This window comes from Melopsittacus undulatus, chromosome 10 (assembly GCF_012275295.1).
Source record: "Melopsittacus undulatus isolate bMelUnd1 chromosome 10, bMelUnd1.mat.Z, whole genome shotgun sequence".
Classification (NCBI taxonomy): Eukaryota; Metazoa; Chordata; class Aves; order Psittaciformes; family Psittaculidae; genus Melopsittacus; species Melopsittacus undulatus.
The window spans coordinates 10,393,627-10,412,947 of record NC_047536.1 but is presented as its reverse complement, the minus strand read 5'-3'; the positions used below and the strand labels follow the sequence as shown (position 1 = coordinate 10,412,947).

Genomic DNA, 19,321 nt, shown 5'->3' with positions numbered 1-19,321 from the left:
AAGTTGTTTGAGGTGTTTTTTCCCAGATACTTCTAACCAGGAACGTGTCCTTTAGCCTGTTTACTATGTGCAGCATGAATCCTGGTGTGAGTAGCGTGGGAGTGGAGGCAGGGCTGATTTGTCAGTGGTAGGACTGGTTTATGCCAGATCAAAGTGAATTGGAAATCGTGGTCTGAATTGTGCTGCCAGGATGGGTTACTTGCTGGCATTGACTCTTCTGTGGGTGGATTTTCGTATTGCATATTGAGGTATGCCTGAAGGTCATGGCAGACTGAGGTCTGTTTCTCTGGAAGTTGTACAGAAACAGGTGATTGGCATCTCTGCCCAAGAAGCTTATGGTCACAAAGACAGGGTGAAGCCAATTGTTTTGAAGTGTTAGCTGATACTTGGTTAATGGTTTAATCTGAAGGTAAGAAAACCCGTGTTTATCTGATGTGAAGAGTTTCATTTCAGGAAACTTCGAAAGCAAGCGTCAGAGGAAGCCCACTAAAAAGCTCTTGGAATCCAATGATTTGGACACTACCTTTATGCCAAAGAAGGAGGAGTGGACTCCCCCAAAGAAGGTACTTTCCTTCCAGCTCTTTTGTAAACCAGATAGAAAACAAGCCTGGACAGCAGACCCTGCTGAATGAGACACAGTGCAATGGGCTGTGGTTTTTTTGTTGGCTGTGGCCCAAGAGCAAAGGTCCACCCTTCCCAAAGGTGCTGGTTGGTGTGTTATGATGAAGAAATTTGCTGAACATAGAGGTGTTCCCTGCCCCTTCCCACTTGTACTGGGGATGGGGTAGTCTTGACTGTAAAATAGTTTCTCTTCGTTAATTTATATGGAAAAGGAGTCATCTGGATGCTGTCTGGGAAGGTGTGAGCAGAAATGTTCTGCACAGAGGCTTTCTGTCACTGTTACGTTGTGGTGCAGCTTGAGCTTGAACTTAAGGCTTTGTCCCTTTCCATCAGATTTCCTCTGAACAGTGTTTTTTTTGTTACCTTCTCAGATGAGCTGGTGAGTGGTACGTAAGTGCAGAGCTTGTAGCCGGATAGAGGCTCTAGGTGTATTACATGTAGCATACAGTGCTTGGTGCAGATTTTAAAAGAAAATCCTGCTTTTCTCCACTAAACACTTAATATTCAGTGACATGGTTTGGAAAAAAAAGTAACTTACAAGAAGGATTTCAGGTGGAGTACCTGTGTAAGACTTGTGGCTGGTGTTTCCAAGGTTGATAATAGCTGTTTTCCTCCTTTTTCTCTCTGTGTGGCACAGCCTTAATACAGTTATCATGGTTACAGTAATGCAGAGGCTGGTGTATTTCAGTCTTAAGCTCCATAAAAATGTAAAACCAGCAGAGATTCTCTCTTCCCAGCAGTTTACAGGGTGTTAGCAGCCTTCCTGGGAGAGTCCAGGAAACGTGGATGATGCTTGGGAGCACAATACACAGGAGACTCAGCATTCCTCTCCCTGCCCAGAGGCTGACTTTTCCATGTGGGATCTATCGCACACACTAAACAAATGTTTTCTTGTAAAGTCTCTAATCACTGATGATTTTGTGATCTGAGCCATAAGTTACATGTTGCAGTTGTTCATAAGGGCTTTGAATGGCTGAGGAACCTGCATCTCTGATTTGCATCTGGTGACTTGACTCTGTTATGTACTTGCAGGGTACTGGCCTCTCAGAGAGCGAGAGCTCTGAACTCTACTCACCAGCCCACTTGTCAGAGCTGGGAGAAGGTAAGTGAAGACTGTTGGTGACATGTGGGAGGAGGTAGTTACCAGTGTTTGATTAGCTTCGTGTAAGCTTTGTGTTGGTAGTGTTTCTTCTTTCCTGCTGGGGGCTGCCTCAGGAGTCACTGATACTGTTCAGCAGCTTAGAAAAAGAAGCTAAAACCAGTGTGAATTCGTGGTCCTCTGATGGTCACAGGAGAGAGGGCAGCCTGAAGCTCTCAAAAAGAGTGTCAGACTTGTCAGTGGCACCTGCAGCCAGGGAATAATTTCTGCATTTTCCTTGACTGTTTTTTTTCCATTGCATCCCAGCTTCTGAAAAACTCTTGGAGAAGCAGCGGAAGCGGAAGAGACAGCGCCATACCTCTACTGCAATGCATTCCAAGAAGGAGAGAAATGAGGAGGGGCAGGGGGAGACCCCACACTCTGAGGTACTGTTGTCTCTTCCTACACACTGTCATCTCTGTAACCTGTCTGCTACTTCACAGGGCACTTTGCAGAGCCTAGGCCAGTGCATCTTTGTCTGGGTGGTGTGTCTGTTGGGAGTTATCCCGCTGATGTACTTGCATGAGTTGGGATTGAAGCTGAAGATACCAATTTGATTCAGTAGCTATTTTGTGATGACCGCTTAACTTGGGCTCAGTTTTTAAGCTGCTGCTCAGCTGATTCTCCTGGAGAGAGTGTGTTCTGTTCTGGTGGAGCCAGGGTTAGCCTAGCATCTTGCTTTGCACCTCAGAAGGTCTAACTGCTGTAAAAGTCTTCTCTGGTGCTGGTGGTGGGAATCTTTCCCACACCAGTATGATGCACAAGCCCTAGGCTTCCACCCCTCCTTCTGCTTGTACCTGCATGGCAGGGTGAGCTAAGGAGGAGCACATTGGAGGGGGTGGATAGACCTGTCTGTGACTGCTCACAGAAGCTTCTGATTACATTCTGCCATCTAGCAGAAGGGGATAAATGGGGTGACTCCCTTTTACTGCATCTCAGTAGAGTTGGCATACAAATATCTCTGACAAGCACGTTTTGCCTTTTAGGAATGAGCCAGTTGTAGGGGAAGCAAGACTTTTCCTGGGAGAGGCAGGACACCTGTGGGCCTCTCGCCATCACTTCTCACTTCCAGTGGCCCAGGTTCAGGAGCAGGCTGTTCTGTCAGGATAGTCAGTATGTATTTCAGGAGCCAATTATAGACATATTGTTCTATTTGTTGTTGTAATACAGCTTCCAGGAGAGCACAAACCTCACGCCCCTTAAAGATATGCCAACCACCCTGCTGCTACTGCTTTCTGAAGAGGTTGTTTCTGTTGGGGTTGATAAAATGGGGTAGTACCCCTGGGCTCTGCAAGCCTTCCTGTGATGGTGTTAGTGCTCTTGTTGAAGTATGCTCATCTGGAATTGTGTCAAAGAAGCTTGTACAAATGTCTTTGCCAGTGCTTGGAGGGGGCAGTTAACACTGTCTGCTGTTAGGTATCCACTAAGAGAGAACACATTCTCTGAATCTTTTATAAGGAAGATGCAGAGCTGCAAAGTAGCTAGGTCATGGCTCTGAATCCTGCACCCACCACTCACTGCAGGGGAAGCCCAGGGAGTCTTAACTGCCTCCAGCCTTAGATATCTGTGTTGAATACCATGCCAGAAATAAAAGGCAATGTTTGGAACCTTTTGCCAGCATCCATTTCTCTGTGGTTGTCTCTTGAGCCACTGTGGTGAGTGTTCACCCCTTGGCTTAGGTGAGTGCATGGGTACTGGTGAGTACTGGGGTGCTGTGGAGACACAATTGTGCTTCCATGTGGAATTTGGACCAAGCTGCTCTGTTAAGTGGCTTTCCACGCACCAGACAATGAACTCCACTTTGTGCTGAACAGTGGTGCTAGAAGAAATATATGCAATCTGATGATGCAGCACAGTGAAGCCTTGGATCCACCTGCTCTCAGAGGAAAAAAGGGCATAGGAAAGCACGTCCACCTGGGCTGAACTAAGCAGCTTTCTCTCCTTGCTTGTCTGTGGAACCAGGAGTGCAAGTTTTACAACATCAGGGCAGCAAGAGACAGAGAAGGGAGTGGAAAATGCTGTTGAAATGATTGTCAAGGTTGTGAGCCAAGGTCAGGCTGTGTCAAAGAACAGGCATTTTGAGGATGTGCCAGATACAGCAGCAAGACATAGCTCTGAAAGAAGACCCAGGATAAGAAACGTGCCCTCTGTAGGAGGTATGTAGTTTTGCAGTACTTACGCTGGGTAGAGGAAGGAAGGGGAGCAGTGTGACAGGTCTTTTGAGTGATGGCTTTGGATGGCAATCCACTTCTCCCTGTTCACAAAGCACAAGTGTCTGGCCTTGCCCATCCTGTCTAGCTCTGATGTTCCCTTCTGTATACAGTTCTGGGAGCATTGAGGCTACGATCCTGGCCTGTGAATCATGCAGACTGGCCAGCTGTTTGCAGAACCAGAGGATGGGTTTAGGCTGAAAGAGCAGGGCTAGAGCATGCTGTGCCACACCGAGAAGTGTGGGCCCAGTTGTTAAGGCAGCATTGCTGCTGGCAAATCCTTTCAGATCTGAAAAGGGAGTTGCTGTTGTATGTCTATTAGATGCATTTTAGTTTCCCATTACATTGACATGTGAAATGTAGTTATCAGGGTTCAAACCAAGGTGTCCTAACAGCCGTGGTAGGAAGCGGCTGGAAGGATGGAAAGATGAACCAGTTCTAAATCCCTCATACCTCAGTCTGTAGCAAATCTCTGTGTGTGTATGTCCTGCTTCCAAAACACTGTTTTTAAACCTAGCTACAGCAGGAAGCCATTGCTACTGACCACAGGACGGGTGGTGCTTGTTTACCAGCACCCTGCCTGACCTGACAGGGACCTTGGGGACCATGAGAGGGATGATACCACTTTGTATCTGTAACAGCAGGGCCCCAACATAAGCAGAAGCTGTAGCTGACGTTGTTCGCCCATTCCAGTAGCTGATTAACCCTGCTCTTGTTCTTCATTACAGTGACCCCTGCAACCCTGAGGTCACTGCTGAGCTGAGCGGAAGAGGGAGCACCTATGTAGGAATAGGAGTACCTGAGCTGTAACCAGTCCTTGGAGCACCAGTGGCTGGTGCAGCATTCCAGGAGCCAAAGCAAGTGTTTGGGCCAGAGGATTGCCTTGCAGCAGACCTCATAATTCCTAGCAGAAATAGAGCTGCAAGAGCAGAAGTACCATAGCAGTTAGCTTGAGAAGATGCTATTGTGTATAGAGGCAAAGGTGGCTGTTGTGGTTTTAGATGACCTTCTTACCAATGCCATAGAGACGTTTCCCTTTGCCAGGGCTGTGTGGCAGGGTGGTAGCAGCGTATGTGCTCATTATCAATATTCCACAGGCTGCATCACTGCCAGCCTTCCAGTGAGACTGTGAGATGAAAGGCTGTACACTGTATGGGATGTTGGACTGGCAGTAGTTCGTAGCTGGGACTTTGCTCTTTTTGTGCTCAATAAAGGCAATTTATAACATTTCTCTTTGTATTGTGTGCTTTAAGATACTGCCAGTGCACCTGAGCATCAGTGTTCCACAGAGCTCACATGGCTTTAAAATATCCCCAAATAAAACATACCACTTTGTTCAGGGAAAACAAGCAAAACCACGTAACAAAATAAAGCACCAGGCAAAGGAGGCATCTTTATCTGACTAGAATACCAGCTCCAGGTTCTTCCATCTTTAAACTTTGGGAGATCCTTATGTCCTTATTTTTCGCAAGATAATAATGCATTTAGAGGGCATTCAGTTTACCTTACAAGCTTTAGTAGCACCACAACTCAGACTGATGCTTTCCCATACGGAAAATGGTGCAAAATTCCCTCATAATGGTTAGCTGAATATCTGCCACCAAGCAGGCTTGAAAAGTATGAGAGTTGTGGCTGCTGCTCCTGCAGCTCTTTGAATTCCTCACAAGGTCTTTCAGTTGTGCAACAGACAGGCGGTATGGCTTGGTGGTGACCCAGGGAGGACCTGGCAGCTGCACACTGAGATCACTCAGCTAACTGCAGTGAGCTGGGTATTGAAAAAATGGCAGAGTCCTTAAAATGTTCTTGCTCAAAGCACTTGGCTAAAGGCATCCCTTTGGTGCAGCATCAATGGCCCTTAAGGCATACGAGGCAACACATACTGATGTGTTGCCTAAACTGTACCAGAGGGGCCTGGAAGTTGGTGGAATTGTGCTTCTTAGCTCGATTGCCTGTCCTTAGGAAGCAGAAGGCACGGTTGCAGTATTTTGTAGTAACTCTAGGATATCTGTTTCTCTCCTTCAGCTAGCAGTGTCTGGGCAGGTCCTATGAACACATAGTAAGGTGTTCTTTGACCTTGAGATGCCTATTGACTTGGCCCATGAGGGTGAGGTTGGCCTTTATCTTTGGAAACCCATCTTCCCAGCAGGATGCTCTTTCACTTGTAGATATTACAGTCAGCACTGTGATTCTCATACAGGACAGATGCTTATGAAAGAGTCACAGGCAGGATGGTGGTGTGAGGGCTCTGCTGCACTGTTCACTTTGGTGTTGACCATCTGGTTCTTGCTAACACAGGCACTTAAGTACTTCTGTGCCTATGTTTTACATGGAGGTAAAACATACAGAGATGAAGTGGGGGAATGTCTGGCTCATTTGCTGGGTGCCAGCTGCAATAAAGAAAGCTTTTCATTTGTATTTCCAGTGCATGCAGGATGCTTCAAACTATCCCAGCCTGCCTCATTTGTTCCTATGCAGGGCAATACCTTTTTCTCTCAGCCATGACTCTTTTCTCAGAGGGGGGTTACACACAGAAAACTAATTGTGTTGAGTGTGTGTTTTTTTAATGTTGTAGTAATTTAAGAGTTCTTTCCTTTCTTGTCTTTTGGTGGAACTGTATGGGGGATGTCCTCTCCAGGGTGGGTAACACACAGACCAACTGCCAAACCTCTGTTATGTGCTTAATGGCTGAATTTGTGATTTCCAAGTGGACAGGGCCCACCGATATCCCTGACTCTGAATTTCTTTTTAAAGGGGGAGACATCAGTTCATGGGACTGCTGCCAGCCCCAAAGAGGGAAATGAAGAGGGGTCAGAGAACGACCATGGCGTGCCTTCATCTAAAAAGATGCAGGGGGAGCGTGGAGGAGGAGCAGCTCTCAAGGAGAATGTGTGTCAGGTAGTGTCCTTGAAAAAATCTCTTTGAAACTTTACCCCTCTAAAGTGGGTTTGTGCAAGTTCTGGAACATGCTTGGCCTTATCTGGTCCAGATAAGCCCAGGTAGCCTCAAGGTGCTTTTGTAGAATTAGCCAACTCTTTATTCTCTGAATTGAGCCTTTTCTCTGCAATTTACTCCCCTCCCGCTGAAGTTCACAGATTTTTAGGGAGATGTGACCGACATAGGATTCATTTTAGCCGATGCATGGTAGCGAGAACTGGATGGCAAATGGCAGTGGTGGTGCACAAACCACCTGAACTGATATGAGGAAAGCTTAGCTTTTTTTCTGGTCCCTGCTGGCCAGCACATGGGTTGCTGCTGTGTGGGATGAGTTGGGAAGGCGGCTGCTCAGAGCTGACATTGTGCTTTTTTCTCTGCAGATCTGCGAGAAGCCAGGGGAGCTGTTGCTGTGTGAGGCACAGTGCTGTGGTGCTTTCCACCTGCAGTGCCTTGGGCTCTCCGAGATGCCAAAGGGCAAATTCATCTGCAATGAGTGTTCCACAGGTAGGGCAGCTTTTGTGAGTACAGGACGGGGTGCTTGCTGGTGCTTCCTTTGCCATAATATTGTACCTGCAGTAGAGCCACCAGCTAGCTTTCAGTCCTCTGATTATTGGCTTGATGTTGGATAATTATTTTCTAGTTAATTGGTCTTACTGTTGATTCAGACATGTGGGGTGTGAAGAAGTGAATCAATGTCCAGGATTCATGAAATCCTGGGAAAGAGCAGGAGAAATTTTTAGCTGGGACTAAGGAGAGAGGACTGGTGTGGAGGATGACTCTGGAGCAAGCTGGAAAGGTGGGAATGTCTTAAGTAGGGTTGTCAGGTTTTGGTTTTCTTCTTAATGTTCCCTTGGCTGATATCACAGCTAGAATAATACTTTTATTTGATTTGGATTTCTGTTGCAGCTGCAGGCAAAGTGAACCTGCTGCAGAGACCTGTGCTTTGGAATAGGTACAGCCAGTTAGAAAGTTGTGCTGTGCTAATATGTAGCCTGGTGGAAGTGTCAGATCTTCATTTAGTCCTTTTGTGTAACTGATGTTATGTCTGCTGCTCTTTCTCCAGGGGTCCATACCTGCTTTGTGTGCAAGAGCTGTGGGGAAGATGTAAAACGGTGCTTGCTGCCCCTCTGTGGGAAGTACTACCATGAAGCCTGTATACAGAAGTACCCACCTACAGTCACGCAGAACAAGGGCTTCCGATGCTCCCTGCACATCTGCATGACTTGTCATGCTGCTAACCCAACAAACATCTCTGCATCTAAAGGTACCAGAATCTTGGAGGATGTTCTAGGGAATGCGGTCAGAAGCCTTTTCTTTGTTTCATATCAGGTCTACTAGCTCTTTAAGTGGATTTTCTGTCCTTGACACAGTGCTTTGCTGTAGGGAGGAAGAGCTTCTCCCAGGGGAGCGGAAAGGGAAGTGTTAGTGTGTGAGGTTGCTGCTCATCAGCACTCCTGATGGTCAGACATGGCACTAAAATGTTCTCCTCTGTCCAGACGCCTGGATGCCTGCACGTCCAATGGTGCCACATTGCCTTTGGCTTTTTGAATAGGTCTCCGGAGCTGTACTGACACTCTCATGTTTCTTCTGTCTACTTTTCACTGTGCTGATGCTGCAAATGGTGCCTGCTTAGCAGCACTGTCTATGGAGACAATGACACAACAATGTAGTAAAAAACTATGATATTGTTGTAGTTCTCCTTTTCTTACAGTGCAGACTCTTGTCTTGTAGTGACACCTTTGGGTTGAGCCTCTCAGGCAAACATTTGTTTGAGCTGTTGGCAGCAGAGTCTTGACCTTTATCTCACATAATTAAATACAGAACTCTTTTGTGTTTGTCTTGTGTATCTGCTTCTCAAGCTGCCTTCTTTTAAATCCGTGGTATCTTAAGATGAGTGACAAGAAAACCAGCTCAATTTTTATCCTCAGGGTATGTGTTAAAGGTGTCTGGGGGGATTTTTTTCACCACATACCAGTATCTGGTGTAGAAGACAGCACAGGCCTAAAGCTCAGAGCTGACAGCTTCCCCGCTGAACATTCACATTGTGTTCTTCTGGCTGCTGCTTCTCAGTGGTCAAATTTACCCCTTTCCTCCCATCTCTTGTTTTATGGTTTTCTGTGAGGAACTGAAAACAGGCTCTCAAAACCCTTGGGTTAAATTAGGCCTGTGGGCAATTCTGAATTCTCCATTTTGGAGTTTCAGTGTAAAATCTGATAAAGTGGAAAGGCAAGTGCTGATGTTTCCAGAAGCTGCGCAGTTTGGTTTCATTGTGTGCAGCCAAGTACTTGGAACACCTCCTCTGTAATTACTGTCTGAGCTGATTTACTAATTATTTGTGTATGATAGGAAGCAGTCCCAGTCTGTGAACTCTTGAACTGTATCTGCATAGCATGCAGGAAGTTTTTCATTTCTAAATAATAACGATTTTATATATGTTATATACAAATAGAGAGGATATTCCTAGTTCTATTTATATTTTGTTAAATAACTTAAGAATCTAGTGAGGATGTCATGGACAGGCAGTAAGAAAGGTCAGTTTCCTTTTCACACTACAGTTGATCGTTTTGAGCGTAGGTATCAATAGAGGCTGGTTTTGGCCAGAAACAGGAAATGATTGTCCTTTAGAGGCTCAGTGTGCTCCCAACGTGTTCTGGTCCTAGGCCGCCTGATGCGCTGCGTGCGGTGTCCCGTTGCTTACCACTCCAATGACTTCTGCCTTGCTGCTGGCTCCGTGGTGCTCGCCTCCAACAGCATCATCTGTCCCAACCACTTCACTGCACGACGGGGCTGCCGCAACCACGAGCACGTCAACGTCAGCTGGTGCTTTGTCTGCTCGGAAGGTGAGATGGTCTGTGCTGGGCCCCCTCACCAGGGAATGCCTGTACAAGAAGCTATTAGAGAGGCAGAAGCTTTGACCATTCAGAGTGTGCCAGTGAGATCTGCAAAGAACAAATTACTTTCCTATGAGTTCCCATTTAAGCCCAGTTTAAGGCTAGGACTTTTTCTGGATCCTCAGAAGGATTCTTCTTGCAGCATGAGTAGGGCACAACTTTTGAAAAGGGTGTGCAGAAGAGCATCATGCCGTTTTCTCAGCTGTGTCTCTCTGGAAGTGTGGAGCCCAGGGCTTCTGCACAGTGACTGATGAAATCCTCCTCCTTTTCTTTGCAGGGGGCAGCCTCTTATGCTGTGAGTCGTGCCCGGCTGCGTTCCACCGTGAGTGTCTAAACATTGAGATGCCAGAGGGAAGCTGGTATTGTAATGATTGCAAGGCAGGCAAAAAGCCACACTACAAGGAAGTAGTCTGGGTGAAAGTTGGGCGCTACAGGTAGGTGAAGGTAGAACAGAGTTGTTCCCATCCCTTCTTCATGCAGTGCTGCTTGAGGTGAGAAGCTGCTCCTCTCTGCAGGGTACAGTGCAGCAGCCTCTGGCTTTTTTGCATTCAAGTAGTGGCTGGTAAAATGCGTACTCTTCTCCTCCAGCAGCCTCTTGTCTCCCACTAGTCACACTGGTAGCCCTCACACACTTTTTCCCCATGTGTCCCTGAACTAGTGTACTTCAGAGCTGGTTGGAAGCTGGGAGTCAGCTATTTCATCAGCCCTTCCCTGTGTTGCAGGTGGTGGCCAGCTGAGATCTGCCATCCTAGGACAATTCCTGTCAACATCCAGAAGATGAAACATGACATCGGTGAATTCCCTGTGCTGTTCTTCGGCTCCAAGGATTACCTGTGGACTCACCAGGCCCGTGTGTTCCCTTACATGGAAGGTGATGTGAGCAGCAAAGACAAGATGGGAAAGGGCGTGGATGGCATATACAAGAAAGGTAACTTGTCTTTGTCCAGGGAGGTGCATGCTCTTTTTCTCTTCATTCCCATTTGCAGAAGTGGTTTTCTTGGAACAGAGAAATTTTCTTAGAGCTAAAGTAAAGTTAAATTTGTAGAATGAGCTGCTGTTTATCTGTCATCCAGTGCACTCAGGATGTTCATTGGTCTGACTCCCAGAGAGGGAGAAAGGTGTGCAGATCTTGAATACTTCTCCAGCTCTGACATAGCCACTCTAAATCTGAGTGAGCTGCTGCTTTGTCAGCTTCCCTGTGTCACATACAATCATTATCTGTATATAAAAATGCACTTGGGAGTTGTGAATGCACCTGCCTGACAGTTTGGATGCTTCATCATCCATGGGCAGGTCCCTTACTGTAACTCTTGTGACTGCACTGGCTGGTGAACCTCTACCTCTGAAGTACACAGCCAGGGAGGTTTGCTTGTGGAGCTGGAAGCACTGGGTGGACACTGGCCCAGCTCCCTGTGAACAGGGAGAGTTTTTTCATAACACAGCCTGCTCTCTCACATAGCTCTTCAGGAAGCTGCAGTAAGATTTGAAGAGTTGAAGGCACAGAAAGAACTGAGACAGCTTCAGGAAGACAAAAAGAACGACAAGAAACCGCCTCCGTACAAACACATCAAGGTGAGGGTGGGTAGGGGGGGCAGGTGTGGAAGAGAAGTCTTGAGCTGTTGGTGCAGGTGATTTACAGGCATACAGAAATGTTGCTACTGTTAGGGCATTTGGCTGCATTTAAAAATCAGTGTGATCCTCTTGGCATCTTCAGTCATCCTTCACAGAAAGGATTCGTGTATACGCAGTGCTGTATAGAAGCTGGAGGCTAGTAAGAGAGGTACTCTGATTTACTGGAACAGATGTGGACATCTCTGTGCTGTCCCTTGTCAGTGGTGTGGTCTGAAGAAATGTCTCTACCTTGAAAACTTAGGGGAGAGTGCTAGTAACACACAGTATGTTTAAGTGCTGTGTGCTGCTGATGGCAAGGTGAGCATCCCAGGACAAGCGATGGTCAGGGTGCAGTAGAGCAGAGCTGTGTGGAAGATGGTAGCTCACAGTATCTTGTTTCATCCCTGCTACTGTTCTGTGTCCCTTTCTGTATGAGTTGGTGACTGGACAGTAATACTAAGGCTAATGTACCTTCTGGAATATCATATCAACCATTTTGCTGAGTTTTGGGGGAACTCTGCATGTTCGGGCAGTATTTTATGGTAGATCTAGAGCAGCAATTGAAGTTCTGTAGGATGGAGATGATTTGAGAGGAAGACTGGGGCCAGGCAGGTGTATGTGCTTGAGGTGTGAGTCCAAACTGATCAGACACCTGGTGGCTCAGGACTGTGTTCTTTTTTTCCATTGCCTCTGTCAGCTCCTTCCCTTTTTTTATGTGCAAACTATGAAAGCTTTACTGACTGCTGGTGTTTTTTATGTCTAGCTAGGACTTCTAGGCAGGCAGATGTATCCTGCATGAGTTACTGTACAGTGTAAAGAACAGTAATGCTGTGGCAGCAATATTGGCCAAGCAGCTTCAGTGGAGGAAATACAGTTTCTCATTAAAGGTATTTTTAAGCTTGTCTGTGGCCAAAGCACAAAGGAGCTTTGGAAGCAGTTTTGAGCCTTTGAAATACCCTTTCAATATAAATAATAACTGTCATGGTTATTAGCCATGGCAGCTCTCGTGAGTGCAAGCTCTTTGTCTCTGTGAAAACAAAGCAGTTTGCAGAAGCATACGGTGGACTGGGGAGGGTTTCAGGGTGGAATAGCCAGAGCTAGCTGTGACTGCTCCTGTCCTGGCCTTCTAAGGAGATCAGCACCTGGGAGTTCATTCCAAAGAGACATGAGAGTCTGCTGCAAAATACACTTGGGATCCTTCATCACATCAGCGTTGTGGCTAGTCCAAGCATTGCCCTGTTTTGGAGCTGGTTTGGAACTAGCAGGGCCTCAGAGGAGGAGTAAGGCAGGCCTGCTGGACACCTGTGTGTGCTGACCACTTGTGTGGTTACTTGGAGTGGCAGTGCCAGAGCCAGCAAGGACACTGCTGTCTGGACTGACCCAGTCGTCCGAGTGTCATCACTAAGAGATGGAAAGCACCTGTGAGTGTTGTCACTGAGTAAGAGATGGAAAGCACCAGAGGAGAACACAAGAGTGACAAGGAAGGTGGGAGGCAGTACTAGGAGGAAGTGGAGACTATGCTGAAGAGGTTAACTAGGGGTTTCTGCAGGGTTTGCTTTTAAACAGAGAAGGAGGATCCAGGGCAGGCCAGCCTCAGGCAGGCTGCCAGCATAGAAACCTTGCTCTGTGGGTAGAATTAGGTAAATAATGTGGGGGCTGGAATAGTTGTGCTAAGTGATCCCCTCCTTTTGTGTTCTGAGAGAGGAGAGGAAGCCAGTGGGATTGCGAGGAGCTTTTCTTCAGTGTCTCTGCAAAGTACAGACTCTTACCCACTTTTCAGTGTTTGCTGCCTTTAACCAAAACCAAAGGACCCTGCTCATGCCACAGACATGCCAGTCACTTCTCCAGCTGGTGCTGCACTCTGCTTTCTTCTGGAACAGTTTTTAGAGAGCTCCTTGCCTTAACTCTGAGCTCCTCTCTGTGCCTTCCAACCCCAGCCTTGGCTGGTTTCTCTTTATTTCTGTGTGCAAGACAGTGGGCCAGGAAGCTGACTGCTTGTGGCCTGGTGCATAGGTAGGCACCCTGAACTCTGTCGTGGGCATAACAGCCTGGTTCTGATAGTGGTAGCTGAGAGCACAAACCAGCTTGAAGGTAATGGGTTAAACAGGGCTGTAAGGCAAGGCTGAGGAAAAGGGCTCAGTGCATGTCAGCCAGGAAAGGTGCTGTTTCACATGGAAAATGTTTTTGGTGTTGATCACAGGTATGATACGCAGCCAGCAAGAGTGCTGGGCCACTTGAGTTGGATGTAGACACAGAGATGATGTGAGGGGGACGCTTGGCAGCCTCCATCCCCTCCGGGGTCACAGAACACACACTGCAGTGGTGCTCATGGGGGACCTGCAGCCTCCTTAGCTCTTCCTTCTAACCCCATACCTCTTGAAATAGTGTGCCCAGAAGCACATCTGTACTTGTGTCTTGTTGCCCCTTGCTGTAACTAACTCACACTGCAGCTTGTCAGCTTGTGGACAAAGGTTGGGTGTAGAAGTGACTAGCAGGGTTACTGTTGTTCTTGCGAGCTGACATCCTTCATGTGTGTTCAAGGTGAACCGGCCGGTGGGTAAGGTGCAGATCTTCACTGCAGACCTGTCTGAGATACCACGTTGCAACTGCAAACCGACAGATGAAAACCCATGTGGCCTGGACTCTGAGTGTATCAACCGCATGTTGCTCTATGAATGCCACCCCCTGGTGTGCCCTGCTGGGGAGCGCTGCCAGAACCAGTGCTTCTCCAAGCGACAGTATCCTGAGGTACAGATTTTCCGCACACTGGCACGAGGCTGGGGCTTACAAGCCAAAACAGACATCAGAAAGGTACCTTATCTGTTTCTGCATGTAGTTTTCTCTTGCTCCTTCTCTCTTATTCAGCACTGGTTTCAATAGATTGGAAAAATTTATGACTTCCATAATTCGAAGATGACTTCTTGCCATAGAATGCTATTTAAGTAATGGACGAGTTTAACTTTCCCAGTCTTGACAAGAATGTTTTGGCTCAGATAACCAAGAAAATGGTTTGCATGTTGTTATCCCATATGGTAAGAAAGACGATTGCTCGATCTGTCTGCTTGTATGGACAACGGGCTTTGAGTACACCAAAACACTGGCCTAAGACTGTGCTCAGGGTTTCCAAATGGGGAACACTGATTATGCCTCTCCTATTCTTGAATAGCCAGGCTTTTCCAGCATAAGAATCTTGTATCAGAAACCAAAATCGGGGCTTGGCTCTTAAAAAAGGGTAATGTCTTGGAGATGGCTGTTGTTATTGCTGAAACTGATACCTCCAGCTACAACATTTGCATTTAATTTTAAAATCCGAAGAATAGTAGTTCTGTGGACACACATCTGTGCTGAATGAAAAGGAAAAATGTTAAAGCAAAAGAGAACCCCAAAGCTAGAAAGGGGTGATGTGAAACAGGACAAATAGCGTAGTAGGAGAAGAATGTCTGAAAAAGGAGTAGGACAGTGTGCTATGGGGGAGAGGTTGATCGCAGGAGAAATGTGAGTCTGTCCTGTTAAGGCTTTGCTGCCCAATGTGATATAGGTTAAAGGGTCTCTGCTGTTCCATGTGCCTGGAAGTTATGTTTTGCTTTCAGCAAACAATCTGGAAACAGCAAAACTCATTTAATAGAGACACCTATTAGCCCCACTGCAGCAGAACTGACATTCCCTTCGATGGCTGGAGTATGGTCTCTGTAGTACTTCAGTGCAGGGAACTCCATGGATCCACTGCAGGAGCAGTTGTTCTCAATGCATCATGCTGCTTGGTATGGTTGGTCCCCAAAGGGGTATTGTTTCATGCTGGAATGTGGTTTTGCAGTGCTTTGAGCTTTGCAGCAAAGAGCTGGTTTTGTGGTTTACTTCTGCACTGTCCCTGAACAGTAATTCTTTCCACAGCACAAAGATGGCTGTTGTTTAAATTATTTCAAGTTACTTCTTGAGTATATGAAAGGGATGTATGATTCAGGGCTCTTAGTGAAGATTATAGGTCAAACTGGCTGCAGAGCACATGGAGATATTTTTATGAGAAGGTTTCCACAAAGGAAACAGGAACTAAGTTTTAGAACAAAGGTGAATGTCCCTTCATCCTGGAGGGAATTTGTCTCGTCTTACCAGCTTGTTGTTTCCTCTCTGGCAGGGTGAATTTGTTAATGAGTATGTTGGGGAGCTGATTGATGAGGAGGAGTGCCGAGCTCGAATCCGCTATGCTCAGGAGCATGACATCACCAATTTCTACATGTTGACACTGGATAAGGTATGTAAAGGGATTTTTTGTTTGTTTTTGCCAGGATAATTTATAGAAGTAAAATGATAGCAAGAAAGGCACAAGAGTGGTCTTCTCCAGCAAGTAAAATTGGTGTTAAGAATTTGGTATCTTCAAGATGCTTCCCAGCAGCTGAACTCTGTAGAGTCCAGACCTGGGCTGGTGTGTGCTAGAAAAGGCATCAGCCTTCAGATACACGAAGTACCAGGCACAGTGAAACCTTCAAGTTCAGATCCCAGGTCTTGCTGACTTAAGTAAAGCTGTGGAGTTTGTTACACCCACAGACGCCTCAGTGGGTCCTGGAAGCCAGGTTGTTGGTGTGAGCTCCTGGCTTTCAGAGGTAAGTACTTGTCAGATGCTTTCCATGGTTTTGTCACTCAACCTTGTGAAGATCAGAGGAAGACCATGAAAGCAAGCACAGGAAGAAACTGTCAGGTGTGGGACAGGATAACAGTGTGACTGCTTTCTGGCTCTTCCCTCTTCTTGCTGGAAATTCACAGACCATATCTTGTTCTTGTTTGTCTGATGGGTGGGAGTAGTGGCAAAACCAAGTAATAATATCTGTCTTATTGTATCAAAAGCAAATCTTAATTGCAGCTGCCCTCTCCTCTCCAATACAGACTAACAAAGTGGTAGTATGCTGTAGAGAAGTGTACCTCACACATTGCGTACTGTTCCTATTTTATACATTGACCTACAAGAAATAGGAACTGCTATTTCATTTGAAGCAGAAGTTGGGGTCTGGAACCACAAGTGCTGCCTTAGAAGCTTAGTGATTATCCAGTACTGTCGCCGCAGGGAGAGTTAGCTTCCCACAAAGCAGCAGCAGGACTTCCCTGGCTGATCAGGAGCTCTTGTATCTTGGAAAAGGAAGATGAAGCTGTGCAGGAGACTGTTTCGCTCTGTGATCTGCCAGTGTGTGTGGAAACCGGTTGGATGTCTGTTGTTTTTTCCAGGCAGCACAGCGACACCTGTCACTTACACTCGGTTAAAACACATGCATGAACTCGGATGCTTCATGAGCATCATCAGATGCCTCTGATGTCACGTGTTTCAGTACTAGTTAATCCATTTTTGATATATAAACTGGGCTGCAATGGTCTGAGCAACAAATAGCAGTTTATTAACTGTGTGTTTCTGAATTTTCTTTCTTCCCATTCCAGGATCGAATCATTGATGCTGGGCCAAAGGGCAATTACGCTCGGTTCATGAACCATTGCTGCCAGCCAAACTGTGAGACTCAGAAGTGGTGTGTGAATGGCGACACGAGGGTCGGGCTCTTCGCAATTGTAAATATCAAAGCTGGTAAGAAACCTTGTTCTGGCAGTACCTGCAGTTAAAGCGTGGGAGTGTTTCTGGAAGGGGAGGGTTTGTAGCTCCCTGGGAACATGGTTAATTTTTGTTTTCATATCAGCGTTCATGAGTCTTAATACCAGTGCTGACATAGTGAAACACATCCGTGGTATAAGTATAGGTTCCTAGTTCTGATTTACAGGGCTGAGAACTGGAACCAAGCATGCTACAGGGTGGGGTGGAATGCCTGTTTTAGTTGTAGCACATGGTAGGAGCATGGGGTTGCACTGAACTTTCAATCCACACAGATCTATGGGAGATGAATAGTTGGTATCCTTGTGTATTTGTGACAGTCATTTGTGGCATTGTATTTCAAAAGTGCTTTTATTTCAGCAGTGAGCCATTCTGTCCCATAGCTCATTACAATTTACTTGGTTTTGATCTGCTTTTGTGCCAGGGACTGAGCTGACTTTCAACTACAATCTGGAGTGTTTGGGAAACGGAAAAACCGTTTGTAAATGTGGTGCCCCAAATTGCAGTGGCTTCCTAGGAGTACGGCCAAAGGTATGATGTCTCCTTTCAGCTTTTGTTCTTTCTCATCACCTTTTCTCATAGATGTGCATCATTTGTTGCAGAGATCTTAGGAAGGGTAACAATGTGGCCATGAGGACAGTGCTTGAAATGAGCTGAATATTCAAGTTTCCATGAGAGAACAGATCTTAGACCTCAGTTATTAGAATTGCTAGAAATAATGAAAGGAAATTGTATTTGACACCAAAAGAGTAAATAAAAGATTTTTTTTCAGAATTTTCTGCTTATTATCATGGCAATTTCCGTGGCACTAGAGGAGCAAAGGACAGGCATGGGAAGGACTTCCTTCGGATAACCAGGAAACCACAACTCAGCCCATTTCCCAAAGTAAAGGCCTGAGTAAATTGTGAGCATGCATGAAAGGCCAGCAAACTTGCATTCCTTCAGACTGGAGGTGCTTTATTCTACATCACCATCTTTGCTGCAATAAGAAACTTCGGTTTTCTTCCTTCTATTAATTAAGCAGCCGAAATTTACACATCAGACAGGCATAAGAAATTTGCCATATATGTAGTAGAAAAATCACTAGTTTTTAGAACCCACTGGCTTTTGAGAGCTTAATTTTGTAACTGCAGTGTTGCAGTGACAGGAATTGATTTCAGTTACCTCCTTGTGTGAGCTGCTTCTCACTGGGAAAAGGAAATTACAGGAGCAGTTGGCCGAGTTTCCAGCTGTCACCAGCAAAATCCGTGTCTCAGCTGTTGGATTGTTTTAAGAGCTTCACCAAATCAGTCTGTAATCCCTCTGCTCTGGTATGTGGATACTGGTGGCTTACCCACAGTTAAGGGTTAAAAGCCCTGTTAATATATACAGAAGGTTTTGTGAATTCTCCAGAGAACTTTGTTCTGCAGAAAAATTAACTTATGATAAAAAAATATAAATAATTGATGTGTTAAGAAGTTGCTGGATGCGCTGAATTGCACAGCTGATGGACTTGGTTCCTTTTTTGGGGGTTGAGATTTCAAGTTCAATTGATTTTGTGCTGCTCCTGTGTTATACATGGTTTGATTGTCATTTTTACCCTGAAATTGCAGGTTGCAGGATGGAAATCAGAGAAAGGTGCCCTTTAGCTGGCATTAATGTTCCATTGTGATGCCTGAGGCGACTCACTCTGCCTTGATGAGATGGGCTAAGAAACAATGCCCAAGAAAACAGTACCCTGGGGGTGGTGGGTGTTGGTTCTTTTCTTTTTTCAAATTCCTCCTACAATAGATGCATTTTTAAGCTTCCTGAAGATACAGCAAGACAAGATTATGGTGTAGCTCAGTCTTCAAAGTGACCTTGCTAACTAGGACTGGGGAAGAATGCTTGGAAGTCTATTGTATTGAAGTGTGAATCGCTTGGTCCAGCTGTTAGACCTTGCCTTAGACATTCAAATTAGCTGTGAAAGGTTTTTCTTGTTCTCTTTGTAGTTAAGTAGCCGCGGTACTAGATGCTGATAATAGGTGGAGTGATTTCACTGGCTGCATTTTCAGTGATAAGAAAGGCTTTACTGGTCCCCATTGTCAGTGTGAATGGTGGTTTGGAAGGAGAAATATCCACAGGTAGAGGGGAAGGAAACAATCCAGAGCTGTAACTCCCTAGTGGCAGGACAGCTGGGTAACCACTGTTGCCCAATTATGAAATAGTATGTCTGCAGGCAAAGGCTTTTAAATGTTTTGTTGGTTTGGGGTTTAGTCTTCATATGAGAGCAATGAAAATAGTATCCAATGTTTATGCAAAACAAAGGATGCAAAAATCGCCTTGTAGGTGTCAGCACACAGATGTTTTGTGC

General features: G+C 46.0%; 1 protein-coding gene across 3 annotated transcripts in view; it reads left to right on the top strand.

The window, feature by feature from the left end:
* The window catches only part of NSD1 (nuclear receptor binding SET domain protein 1), a 62,080-nt gene that overhangs the window by 28,893 nt on the left and 13,866 nt on the right, over window positions 1–19,321 (top strand). For all 3 annotated transcript variants that reach the window (XM_034066888.1, XM_034066889.1, XM_034066890.1), the window contains 14 exons: window positions 454–563; window positions 1,654–1,723; window positions 2,027–2,145; window positions 6,721–6,864; window positions 7,284–7,407; window positions 7,967–8,167; window positions 9,564–9,743; window positions 10,072–10,228; window positions 10,517–10,722; window positions 11,254–11,366; window positions 13,947–14,216; window positions 15,538–15,654; window positions 16,827–16,968; window positions 17,414–17,520. In XM_034066888.1, coding sequence (XP_033922779.1) covers window positions 454–563; window positions 1,654–1,723; window positions 2,027–2,145; window positions 6,721–6,864; window positions 7,284–7,407; window positions 7,967–8,167; window positions 9,564–9,743; window positions 10,072–10,228; window positions 10,517–10,722; window positions 11,254–11,366; window positions 13,947–14,216; window positions 15,538–15,654; window positions 16,827–16,968; window positions 17,414–17,520 — 2,060 coding nt within the window. The remainder of the gene's footprint in view (window positions 1–453; window positions 564–1,653; window positions 1,724–2,026; window positions 2,146–6,720; window positions 6,865–7,283; window positions 7,408–7,966; window positions 8,168–9,563; window positions 9,744–10,071; window positions 10,229–10,516; window positions 10,723–11,253; window positions 11,367–13,946; window positions 14,217–15,537; window positions 15,655–16,826; window positions 16,969–17,413; window positions 17,521–19,321) is intronic.